The following is a 13,167-nucleotide window of genomic DNA, read 5'->3' on the forward strand; positions in this document are numbered from 1 at the left end:
TACAATGGAGATGTAACATTCTAAGGTCACCGCACCTTCTACCGGTAATTAGGCGCCAAAAACATAAAAGCAAGCGCGCGCACCCACGCACGCACGTAACTACAACTTTGAATGTGATTGGCTTATTGAACTGTTAAATAACAAACTGTCTAATAACAAACGGTCCGATAACAACTTGGCAAGTAAATTAGTGGAAAATAGGAATTGTTTAAACCAATCACAATCGAGGAAATTGTAATTTTTATGATTAAACGAGGAAGCATGTTTCCAGAATGAATGTTTCCAGACGCATTCATATCACGCGCATGTCTTCCCAACGTTTCCCACTTTCACAAAACTAGAAACATTGTTTCCAGCGTCAATTTTGGTTCCAAGATGCAAATTATGCTTCCGCTACACGACAGAGAATCTGAACAAGAATCCGAGCATGCGAACAGCTGTAAAACATTTTCGAACACGAGCAAGGAGCACTCATCTAGTTTTTGCGAGCAATTCGAGCAAAGGCTAAATTTTGCAAGTACTTTTAAACTGAATGGGACCAATTAATACCCCTACTAAAAAATCGCAATTTGCTATATTTTTTTATTTCGTATATCGCCATTAATTTTAAAAGCGTGGGTATCCTGCTTGCGCAGCGCATATCATGCTTTGACGAAGAAGTTTCACTTCGTATCCCGCCTCGAAATTAAGCTCATCCAGAATTCAACCAAAAACCTACGTAATATGTCATCCCTTTCCTCGAAATTTTGTGGCTCAATATGAAATCCTGTTAAAATTGACAAGAGGAAGAATAGCTTTGATCAAATCGTAAAAACCACTTGATGTAGTGACTGACACGTATAATAAATTCACGATCTTCCGTGTATGTGAGATGAGCCACTTTGGAAACGATCTCACAGTCTTGTCCCTAGTAACCGTCCCGCAAAGGACTGCGAGATCAGACGTTTCTAAAGCGAATTGTCATTTAACACTTTGAAATTTAAAAGCTTGATTAACAAAAGTATGCATTGGTCAAGGCGAAATTATTCCAAGCGTGCTTTTTTTAAAATTCTGTGAATACAGAAAAAAAATCTCTTTTGTTGTTTCCGCTTGTGACGTCAGATACCCAAGACTATTCCACTGTTCCACTTTACTGAAGATAAAGCTACCACACCCGTCTGTCCAGTTGATATGCAGCCTAACCTGAACCCATCGAGTGGAGCTCAAAGCTACCAAAGTGCTGGCGCAGATTGCACACGAAGTGCAAAATACAACCTTTCATTTTTCCTGGGAAATTTAGGTCGCAGATTCTCTGAATGGAGCGTCAACGCTGATGAGGCGAGGCCTGGACACCATACACAGGTTAGCGTTTTACTAGACTTAGTTTATTAAATAATTTTCTACCAAGGCAATTAAGTATTACCCTTTATACCATACCAAAGAAAATACAGCCAATCAGAATACAGGAAAGCCTTTGTATATTCGACAGTATTACATCCAACCTTTCCATCGTGCGCTGCGTTTTATGTGGTATTGATTGCGCTGGCCACTGTATTTTCTATGGCATTGTATAAAATAGTTATGCAACGCTCTCTCGTGGTATACCATGGAATATCGATATATCCCACGTGTCTCATTTTTTTTTTTTGGTATTCACAGTCGCCTAAAGACACGTGTGTATATCGAGAAAATGCAATTGACTCGTGGGATATTCCACGGTGTACCATTCAAAAGTGTTACATAAGTAGTTGTATCTTGCAGATTCACTGTGGGAAGCAGATTACATTTTATATATCTGAAATTTCTTGCCACCTCAGTACATTTAAGAGGCACAAGAATTCAACGGCAGAGTTATCTACAACAACCACCTACTTTTTATTATAACATTTTATGTAATACATCAAACACGAGAGACGGTGTTTCATCGGGATATCCAAACACCGAGAATAGAGTTGAAAATACGACGCACAGCGTAGTATTTTTGACGAAATTCGAGGTGTTTGGATAGCCGATGAAACACTGTCTAGAGAGTTTGATATATCTTCTAAATCGAAACGAAAACTAAGGAGTAAACAGACAAGTAAAATCATCAAAATCTATGCTAACTAAGACCGGGTATCCAAACCTACCTCACGGTTTTTATTTTCCTTGTTTTAACTTGATGAATTATTAATGAGTTTGAGAAGTAACATTATAAGTTCCTATATCGAAAGGGTTATTTTATTTTTAAAATTTAACGGCAGTTACACACAGTCAACGAGTCGCAGTAGTGTAACTCACTGTTCACTCACCAAAAGAGGTTGAAAGCGGTTTAATTGTTCGCGGATGTGCAACACACCTCAACTACTGTTCGCTAAATAACAATTAGATTTTCGCTCTCAATTTCTATGAGGTGATCGTTGATGAAGCCAAAAAGTTGCGAAGCTTATTGGTTCTTTTAGTGAGGTCAACTCGCTAATAAAACCCAACAGCCCGCAGGTTAACGTTTCTCGTAACGAAAGGAAAACTATTCCAAAACTTTTTGACTGAAAAATATATAGAGCGGTTTTCATTTGAGTATCGAAAGCCATTCGCATTTGGTTTGGTTGCGCATAACTGTGACGCTAAGCAATGGACTTAAAAAACACGTGCCATTTTGTCATCTAATCAGAAGTAACCAATCATTACTCGCTTCCACACGTTTTCCCGCGCTTTGCATTGGCTACATGTATTGCTTTGAGTTCTGATTGGTTTACTGGATTGTCTGTGAAATTTTTAATTGGCCAGAATGATTACTTCAGTTTTGCTATGAAAACTGCTCTACAACAATGAGCAACACCCAGTTATCGAAACACATGAGGAAATTTGGGAGAACGAGAAATGCTGTGGAAACACAAGCCCCTATAACTCGATAGAAACTCGGAGAGCATGTTTTATATTTCTTTTTGAAAACACCGCGACAAAAAAATCATTCATTTTGATCATCAAAATGTAGATTCTCTTTGCTCGCGCTATCATTACATCAACAAGGCTCGTGCTAGTTCTGTGTTCCTGTCAAGTTATTGTACTAAACCTGCCTGGATTTGGTGATCAACGAAACTGTTCCTCGTCGATTCCTTGCTCATAGAAAACTCGTTCTCATAGTTATTCCTAACGTTCAAGGTAACACAGAACATTTCCGTGACAACTGCGGCGGTGTGATTAGTTGGCTTGACAGCGTCACCTATTACACGGCGTTTACAGAAGATTGGGCTCTATATGCTGACAATCCGCTCATAGCTGAAGATACAGACACTTACAAGTATGAACCCATGCAGAAGTTTGGAATGCTGAAGTGGCAGGTAAGGAGAGAGTGCGCCAATCAAAGCTATTGTTTACTCATTTTTCATCTATTGAAGAAGGGCTAATTCTGAAGCATTTTGGAAACAACCTACTCTTTGCCATTTAAAAGGGCTCTCAGGCTCAAATTTTAGTTTATCATTTTAGAGTAACACATCATTAACTTTTAGGTCGGTTCTACTGGTTCTTTATTGGTTACTCATCTTGCTACATGTTGCATGTGTGTCATGTTACGTTACGCTACTTTACGCTATGCTATATTACGTTACGTTATGTTTTGTTACGTTACGTTACATAATGATTGTAAGAGTAGTTTTCCGCCGTCATCAAAAATTTACTGAAGATCATCCATCAAATTGTACCAGCTTGTTGTATCAAACGCGAACACGCAACGAAACTGCTAAGATTGTTTAACAATATAAGAATATATCTGGATAGCTTTCTACAGAAAGAGGCAACTTATGTGGTTATGCAAAGTGACGCCATATATCATGCCTCGTGAACTCAATGGCAGATGTTTTTATGTTTTAATTCCCTTAATTATTGTTTTGTTTTATTGCAACACCATCACTCTTAAAGAAGCTACGTCACGTTTTGCGCATCCTGAAACGCTTAGCTTAAATTTTTCAAGTTCGTCGTTTGTAATCCATGTCAATCTTCTCCATCCTTAACGGTCCTTGTTTCTTTATAGTTTATTATTATCCCTCTAGTGTTTTTCCATCTTAGTCAACTACTACTTTCAGGTTCCCTTCAATTTAAAAGTAATTTCGTACGTGGCCAAAATAACTTAAACTACTGTGACTGAGCTCCTTTAAGAACGTAATTGTGGTGGCAGTTATCTCTTATTTTGTTCCAAAAACGACTCTTTTCCTTGTAGTTATCTCCACTCTTGTTAATGTAGGTTTGGCGAGCTCTCCGATTGATCTTGGACACTGGTTTGCACTATTTTTGTTTCACAAGAGACACGGCCCTGGATTACTTTAGTAAATACGCGTGGGACGATACAGACCTTGCCCAGAAGGAGGTGAGAAAATAGCTCTAAGTCTATAATGACAGCAACAAATTTCCACTTTTCTATCAAGTGAGCATTACACTTGAACCCCTGATATTCATTTGTAGCCCGCGAGAGTTAAAAAAAAATGGCCCAGCAATTCACAATTCTTTACTAAAAGTACAATCAACGACTCGCAGCGAGAAGTGAAGGAGAGGGGGTTATATTTCTTGTGGTTTTATGCTCGGGAGAAACTCTATATATCAGGGACGGCGGAGCTGGGAGGGGGCACAGGGGGGTTAACTCCCCCCATTTCCAAGCAAAAAATACATAAAATGATAATTTTACAAACATCTCCAGACACCCTACAAGTTAGCGCAGAGCTTGTAAGCCCTCCCCCCCCCCCCCGGCCCAATTCAAAATACGTTCCGCCATCCCTCTATATCTACGTGAATACTGATTTAAGATCGCAGTTAATTATCCCTAAGATAGTTTCGTTTCTTCATAATAAACACTTTCTACAGACCAAACAGTTTCTACAAAACAGCAATAAACAATAAATATTTCAACTAGACATGACGTAAGGCTGATCAACGGATTACTGAGAAGTTGAACAAAAATACCAGATCCAGTACCTCTCGACATAGCTGAGTATGTTGAATTATTCTAATTAGCTGGACGTTAAGATAGGTCAGAACGTATTGACCCAGCAGGGAGCTTGATTAAGAATAAGTTCAAATCCCAGTGGAGCCTAAATTAACCTGCCAGGATGTGTGAAATCATTTCATTTCTCACTAAAATCAATTCATTCAGTTTACTTTGGTTTATATGTTGTCCTCTTCACATCTGTTGTTAAGCAATTTTTGAACATATCCGAGCAATGTTCTTTTATACCCTCGTCAGGTGACTTGGTAGCAGAGCGACCCCGGACAAGCGACCGCTTACACGATTGGTCAGCTAGAGATAAAGAAATCCAGAAGCTATTCTAAGGGAGCTCTGGGCAAAGATTTCAGTCTAAGAGACTTTCACTATCAGGTGCGTTTGCTCTTACTTGCACTCTCTTTTTGAGACTTTTCAAAGGAAGAGAGAGGGATAAACAGATCAGAAAGCTTGTTTGCCGGTCAACTAAGTTCATGTCATAGATGTGCAACATACACTGTAGCTACGAATGGGGTCCAAAACGGAGAAAATAGGGAAAGAGTGCTGGGGTACGGAGATGGGTCGTAGGGCGTAATTTCAATGTAGTGTAAAGATGTGTGGAGCTCATTTATACAACAAAAACACTCACTGCAATCCTATGTATCAAGCCTTGTGAGGCAAACGAAATCCAAGGCCCAGAGTGTTTGAATAGAGGAAAATCTTAGCAGAAGAGGCGGCAGTGTTATTAGTTTTAATTTGGAAGCTAAATTCACTGTTCATGTTCTTTAGGTTCTTGCCCAGGGATCCTCGCCACATGCTTACTTATCCGATCACGTGACAGAGTATGTGGCTTGCGTCAACGATAAAGCAAAAGAAGGTTGTGACGTCATCCTGAATCCACCAAAGAAAACCGAGGCAAAGAAAAGAACCAGTGAAGTCCGCTGGCAAAAACCACCGAAACCCATTGTACACTACATATGAAGCTTTGTTGATAACGCTGGTATCGCTAAGACAGTACATTCTTTTGTTTAAATGTGAATTCAGCTGAACTAAGGTTACATTCAGCAGAACGTAATGAACATCACTGATTGATTGATTGATTGATTGATTGATTGCTCGATTGCTTGATTGATTGATGGATCGATGGATCGATCGATTGATTGATTGATTGATTGATTGATTGGTTGGTTGGTTGATTGATTGATTGGTTCGTTGGTTGGTTGATTGATTGATTGATTGATACACTGATTACACGGGTTATCTAAGTAACAACAGCAATTGCTGCAACCTGTGCGGCCATTAAATTTTTTGCCCGAAATAAGAGACCTCGCCCATCCATTAAGAAGAAAGGACGAATTTTTTTAGACTTTTAAATGTACATTAATATAGAATTTTAGAATATTAAACTTTAATTGATATAACATAATTCAGGTGTTTTTTAGGACAACATATACGCTTTTATATCCTTTCTTTGTTTGCTAATCTTTCAATTTTACATTTTTTTAAGAGAATCTTATAATGCTATTAATGAAAATATTTGGGTAGAGTTAATACAGTGTCCCCAGTTAGCCCACGTGGGCTAAATAAAATTGACCCTTAAATAAAGTTCTTACTTACTTAACTTAATAACTAGCTGATTGATTGATTGATTGATTGACTGATAGAATTAACGAGCTCAAAATTTAGTTTGTACAGCTGCATGTTTTCGTTATAGCTTTGTAAACTAACACACGATGGTGACATCAACTAGGTAGTAAACGGAGGATAAAAACGTTTTGTAGTCCACAATTCTTGACAACACAGTAGGGATAAATGAATTTGCCAACTCCGTCACCAATGACTTTCTGCGCGTCCTTTTTAATATGACCATTCACCATATATAAGATCAAAGGAATGGCATTCTCCTAGGGCTGAATTGTAATAAGGTGTTGCGAACTAAATACAGTAAAGAACGAAACAATCAAATGATCTCTTTGAGAACCACACGCGTGTTTGGAAAAAAAATATATATTTACATTGCAAATCACATTGTTGCTTTACGTTCGTTGTTTAACATGCACGTTCAATGTTTAAACTGGTATAAATTTTCCTTTTCCCTCGCCATTGGGTATGAAAAAGTTTCAAGCATTCCGTTTGTTGCTGCGCTTCTGTTGAACGAAAGTCGTTAGCAATCTAATGACCGTCAAAATAAGAACCTTTCAATGATGATCTCCAGTTCAGTGAAGGACATAACGAATTACTTCTCTTGAACTCTTTATCTCACGAAGTTGTTCAGAGCTATTGCATAGAGGACAATTTTGACAGCATCCTCTGGCTTTACACACATAACGGTAGAAAATACCCTGAACCTGCTTGACAGAATGCTTAAAACATTTTCACTGGTGCGTCGTGTTCTGGAAAGCCTGCCGTTGATGATCCTGTTCTCTTCTGAGAGATTTCCTTTGTTACTTTCCAGTGGAAAAGCAGCTAGATAAAAAACGGTACCGGCTTGTTGGTGTAACTACCATTGAAAAATTTGTCAGTTGACTCGGGAAGCAAGGTAATTGTAAAAGAACTAGTAATGTATACTGCTTTTTGTTTTGTTTTGTTTTCTAAAGGTATTAAGTAACTTTTTATCTCGAAAAGCGATGAGAAAAATCAGTTAAAAATCTAAAAAGAACCTTTCAATGAGTATTCCCAGCAAACTGAAGGACATCACGAATTCATTTGGCTAAAGTTGCTTTTTTAATGGCAGAAAAGTTCAAAGGAATGATGATATCGACGGTCAAATGTTTTGCCCAGTAATTATCGGCATATCGGACTGTACCCTCTCTCCACCGTTATCGATTTAATATTGATTACTGTAAGACATATTCAAAGTCTTACGACCATTCCGGGATGGAAAAAGGTATTATTATTATTATTATTATTATTATAAGAATTGTAGACTAATATAGCAGGCTATAAATACCAATGCAAGCCACAAGACAAGACACAAAATGTCTTAAGAAGAAATCTTGAGACTTGAGACTTGAGGCTTGCGGCTAACGGTTAAATTTTTCTAACAGCCAAATTTTTGGCCCAGTTTACGGCTAATGGTTAACTCCATTGAGACCTCCTTGCTAGATTTAAGTGAAGTTCCAATGTTGTACGCATTCAAAATATGGAATAAAATTGGGTTCTAAAAAAGACCTTGAAAAGTATGCATCACAATAGGAACTTAATTTCTTTTTGGTTTGAAAAAGAGTCATCAATGGATTAAAAAAAAAACTCTATAACTGATGCAAGGCTATTTAAAAGGCTTAAAGGAGCTCAGTCACGGTATTTTGAGTTATTTTGGTCACAAAACGGTAGAAAATCTGAAAATAACAATTTAATAAGATAGAAAAACACCGAAGAGACAATGATAAACCATAAAGGAACAAGGATGGCTAAGGATACAGAAGATTAACCATGACAGCCCCTTGAAGGGTTTTGTTTTAATTCTTTTGAGCTCAGCCCAGAAATGAACCTTATAAGCTTTTGAAGCTTTCCTCGGGCAACTTATGGCCTGGTAGCCCAATGGGTTACGCATCTGACCTGCTGTGCGGTCTAAAGGGCATATATACGCTCGACGCAAGGCGGGGACTCCGCTTCTATTCTTTTTTTTTTTTTTCTCTCTTTCGTTTCAACTTCAATGGATATTTTTTTTTGTACAATCCTCTTTTCTTCCGTTTAAAGCAATTTTGACGTGAAAATGCTTTTTAAGAAAGGCTATGCACTGTACGCTTCCGTAAAATGCCTGACTAGTCATGCCTTCATTCTATTTAAGCCCTAACAATTACCTACTAACCAATATGAAGATACCAGAGCCAATGGAACACCAAGTGTTTTAAACATGTGATTTATAACGAGTTTTTCAACCGACTTGAAAAGCGCTTTCTTAAAATAAAAAAATTATTTTAAATTTTTAATGATGGTTTTATTAGAACTTTATCGGACTCAATGTGGCAGACAACTCAACTTTGGCCTAAGCTTTGGCAGCTATAAAAAGGTTTGCTAAGACGGCGAGTTACTATTGTTAGAAGAACAGAAATCCTTAGAGTAGCTATAAGTTGTCGTGACGCCAATGTGTTTCAGGTCTAAAAACATTTGTTTATTTATATTTGTGAAAGCAAAATTAGTTTGCCAGTGACACTTATATTATTGTTTGACGTATTTAGCTTTTAACTTTTCTAAGCTTCTCAACAACTCCTCCCGTAGCCCAATGGGTTACGCATCTGATCTGCTGTGCGGTCGAAAGAGCATGTATACGCTCGACTCCAGTCGGGGGACTCCGCTTTTATTCTGTTTTTTTCTTTTTCCTTTCAACTCAATTTTTTTTGTACAAACCTCTTTTCTTCCGTTTGAAGTAGGTTTCATGTGAAAATCCTTGCTAATAATGGGTATACACTTTAAGCTTCCATTCTTTTCAAGCGCTAAAAGTGACCTACGACCCAATATGAAGATACCAGAGCCAGTGGAACACCAAGCACTTTAAACACATGATTTATAACAAGTTTATTAACCAAGTGTGGCGCATTTATCCAAGTGTGCCGCATTTTTGAAGAAAGCCGCATTTTTCCAAGTGTCTTGCATGTTTCTAAGTGTGCTGCATTTTTCCAAGTGTGCCACATTTATCCAAGTGTAGCACATTTCCTGTGTGGCGCATTTTTCCAAGTGTGGCGCATGTTTCCAGGTGTGGCGTATTTTTCAGAGTGTGCCGCATTTTCTTAAGTGTGGCGCATTTATCCAAGTGTGCCGCATTTTCTTAAATGTGGCGCATTTTACCAAGCGTGGCGCATGTTTCCAGGTGTGTCACATTTTTTCAACTGTGCCGCATTTTCTTAAGTGTGGCGCATTTTTCCAAATGTGCCGCATTTCCTTAAATGTGGCGCAATTTTCCAAGTGTGGCGCATTTTCTTAAGTGTGGCACATTTGTCCACGTTAGGCGCATTTATCCAAGTGTGCCACATTTTTTTAAGTGTGGCACATTTTCCAAGTGTGCCGCATTTTCTTAATTGTGGCGCATTTTTCCCAGTGTGGCGCATGTTTTCAGATGTGTCGCATTTTTCCAAGTGTGCCGCATTTTCTTAAGTGTGGCGCATTTTTCCCAGTGTGGCGCATGTTTTCAGATGTGTCGCATTTTTCCAAGTGTGCCGAATTTTCTTAAGTATGGCGTCTTTCTCCAAGGTTGCCGCATTTTTTTAAGCGTGGCGCATTTTTCCAAGTGTGCGGCATTTTCTTAAATGTGGCGCATTTTTCGAAATGTGCCGCATTTTTTTAAGTGTTGCACATTTTTTCAAGTGCGCCGCATTTTTTTAAGTGTGGCGCATTTTTCCAAGTGTGACGCATGTTTCCATAAGTGCCGGAATTTTCCAAGTGTGCCGCGTTTTCTTAAAGTGTGGCGCATTTTTCCAAGTGTGCCGCATTTTCTCAAATGTGACGCATTTTCTCAAGTGTGGCGCATTTTTTGGCGCATTTTTCAAAGTGTGCCGCATTTCTTTAAGTGTGGTATATTTTTCCAAGTGCGGTGCATTTTCTTAAGTGTGGCGCATTTTTCCAAGTATGCTACATTTTCTTGAGTTTGGCGCGTTTATCGAAGTGTGCCGCATTTGCATAGGTGTGGCGCATTTCTCCAAGTGTAGCGCATTTTTTTAAGTTCGTCGCATTTATCCACGTGAGGGGCATTTATCCAAGTGTGCCGCATTTCCTTAAGCGTGGCGCATTTGTCCACGTGAGGCGCATGTATCCAAGTCTGGCGCATTTTTTTCAAGTGTTCCGCATTTTCTCAAATGTGGCACATTTTTCCAAGTGTGGCTTATTTTCTTAAGTTTGGGGCACTTTTCCAAGTGTGCCGCATTTTCTTAAGTGTGGCACATTTTTTCAAGTGCGCTGCATTTCGTTAACTGTGACGCATTTTTCCAAGTATGCCGCATTTCCTTAAGTATGGAGCATTTTTTCAAGCGTGGCGCATGTTTCTAGGTGTGCCGCATTTTTCCAAGTATGCCGCATTTCCTTAAGTATGGAGCATTTTTTCAAGCGTGGCGCATGTTTCTAGGTGTGCCGCATTTCTCTAAGTGTGCCGCATTTTCTTAAGTATGGAGCATTTTTTTAAGTGTGGCGCATGTTTCTAGGTGTGCCGCATTTTTCTAAGTGTGCCGCATTTTCTTAAGTATGGAGCATTTTTTTAAGTGTGGCGCATGTTTCTAGGTGTGCCGTATTTTTCTAAGTGTGCCGCATTTTCTTAAGTATGGAGCATTTTTTCAAGCGTGGCGCATGTTTCTAGGTGTGCCGCATTTTTCTAAGTGTGCCGCATTTTCTTAAGTATGGAGCATTTTTTGACGTGTCGCGCATGTTTATAGGTGTGCCGCATATTTCCAAGTGTGCCGCATTTTCTTAAGTGTGCCGCATTTTCTCAAATGTGGCGCATTATTCCAAGTGTGGCTTATTTTCTTAAGTTTGGGGCATTTTTCCAAGGGTGCTGCATTTTTTTAAGTGTGGCACATTTTTCCAAGTGTGCCGCATTTTCTTAAGTGTGGCGCATTTTTCCAAGCGTGCCGCATTTTCTGAAGTATGGAGCATTTTTTCAAGTGTGGCGCATGTTTCTAGGTGTGCCGCATATTTCCAAGTGTGCCGCATTTTCTTTAGTATGGAGCATTTTTTGACGTGTGGCGCATGTTTCTAGGTGTGCCGCATTTTTCCAAGTGTGCCGCATTTTCTTAAGTGTGCCGCATTTTTCCAACTGTGGCGCATTTTCTTAAGTGTTGCGCATTGATCCACGTGAGGCGTTTTTATCCAAGTGTGGCGCATTTTCTTAATTGTGGCGCATTTTTCCAAGTTTCCAAGATGTTTTTTAAGTGTGGTAAATTTTTCCAGGTGTGCCGCATTTTCTTAAGTGTGGCGCATGTTTCCAGGTGTGGCGCATTTTCTTAAGTGTGGCGCAATTATCTAAGGGAGCCGCATTTTCTTAAGGGTGGCGCAGTTTTTCAAGTGTGCCACATTTTCTTAAGTATGTCGCAGTTTTTCGAGGGAGGGGCATTTTTCCAAGTGTGCCCGATTTTCTTAAGTGTGGCGCATTTTTCCAAGTGTGGCGCATTTTTCCAAGCGTGCCGCATTTTTTTTAAGTTTGCTGCATTTTCTTAAGTTTGGGGCATTTATCAAAGTGAGTAGCATTTTCTTAAGTGTGGCGCATTTTCTTAAGTTTGGGGCATTTTCCAAGTGTTTCGCATTTTCTTAAGTGTGGCGCTTTTATCCACATGAGGCCCATTTATCCAAGTGTGGCGCATTTTTCTTAAGTGTGGGGCATTTTTTCAAGTTTGCCAGATATTTTTAAGTGTGGCGCATATTCCCAAGTGTGGCGCATGTTTCCACGTGTGGCGCATTTTTCAGAATGTGCCGCATTTTCTTAAGTGTGGGGCATTTATCCAAGTGAGCAGCATTTTCTTAAATGTGGCGCATTTTTCCAAGTGTGCCGCATTTTCCTAAGTGTGCCGTATTTTCTTAAGTGTGGCGCATTTTTCCAAGTTTGTCGCATTTTCTTAAGTGTGGCGCACATTTCGAAGTGTGCCGTGTTTTCTTAAATGTGGCGCGTTTTTCGAAGTGTGGTGCATTTTCTTACGTGTGGCGCATTTATCCACTTTATTTGATTTTTATTGGATTGAATATGGCACAGAACTAAGTTTTGGCCTAAGCTTTGGCAGCTATGAGAGGTCAGTGCTAAGACGACGAGTTACTATTGTTAGAAGAACGGAAATCCTTAGAATAGCTATAAGGTATGGAGGCGCCAATCTGTTTCAGGTCTGAAAATAGTTCTTAATCCATATTGGTTAAAGCAAAATTAGTTTACCAGTAACACTTATATTGTTGTTTGACGTATTTAGCCATTAAATTTTCTAACCTTGTCAAGGAGTCTCCCGGTAGCCCAATATGTTACGCATCTGACCTGCTGTGCGGTCGGAAGGGCATATATACGCTCGACGTCAGTCGGGAGACTTCGCTTTTATTCTTTAATTCTTTTTGTTTTTAACTCAGTAGATAATTTTTTTTGTACAATCCTCTTTTCTTCCGTTTAAAGTAAGTTTGATGTGAAAATGCTTTTTAATAAAGGGTATCCACTGTAAACTTCCGTAAAATGCCTGACTAGTCATACCTGCATTCTTTTTAAGCCCAAAAAGCTACCTACTAAGCAATATGAAGATACCAGAGCCAATGAAACACCAAGCGTTTTAAACATGTGATTT

The 13,167-nt window shown here is 39.1% G+C and overlaps 1 protein-coding gene across 1 annotated transcript; it reads left to right on the forward strand.

The window, feature by feature from the left end:
• The first annotated feature begins 1,107 nt into the window (after positions 1-1,107).
• On the forward strand, positions 1,108-6,036 carry LOC149107743 (uncharacterized). Its single transcript, XM_089295884.1, has 5 exons — positions 1,108-1,341; positions 3,121-3,299; positions 4,199-4,321; positions 5,192-5,323; positions 5,717-6,036. The coding sequence occupies exons 2-4, from the start codon at positions 3,270-3,272 to the stop codon at positions 5,201-5,203; spliced, it is 165 nt and encodes a 54-aa protein (XP_089152010.1). The 5' UTR covers positions 1,108-1,341; positions 3,121-3,269; the 3' UTR covers positions 5,204-5,323; positions 5,717-6,036.
• The last annotated feature ends 7,131 nt before the right edge of the window (positions 6,037-13,167 follow it).

The sequence above is a fragment of the Orbicella faveolata genome, unplaced genomic scaffold, assembly GCF_042242905.1.
Source record: "Orbicella faveolata isolate gen_17 unplaced genomic scaffold, um_ofav_v1 contig_26, whole genome shotgun sequence".
Classification (NCBI taxonomy): domain Eukaryota; kingdom Metazoa; phylum Cnidaria; class Anthozoa; order Scleractinia; family Merulinidae; genus Orbicella; species Orbicella faveolata.

Bases quoted from the DNA above. Each gene is read 5' to 3' on its own strand.
- LOC149107743 (XM_089295884.1), top strand. From the start codon at position 3,270: ATGCAGAAGTTTGGAATGCTGAAGTGGCAG. The intron at 3,300-4,198 runs GTAAGGAGAGAG...TTGTTAATGTAG, and splicing joins TTGGAATGCTGAAGTGGCAG to GTTTGGCGAGCTCTCCGATT.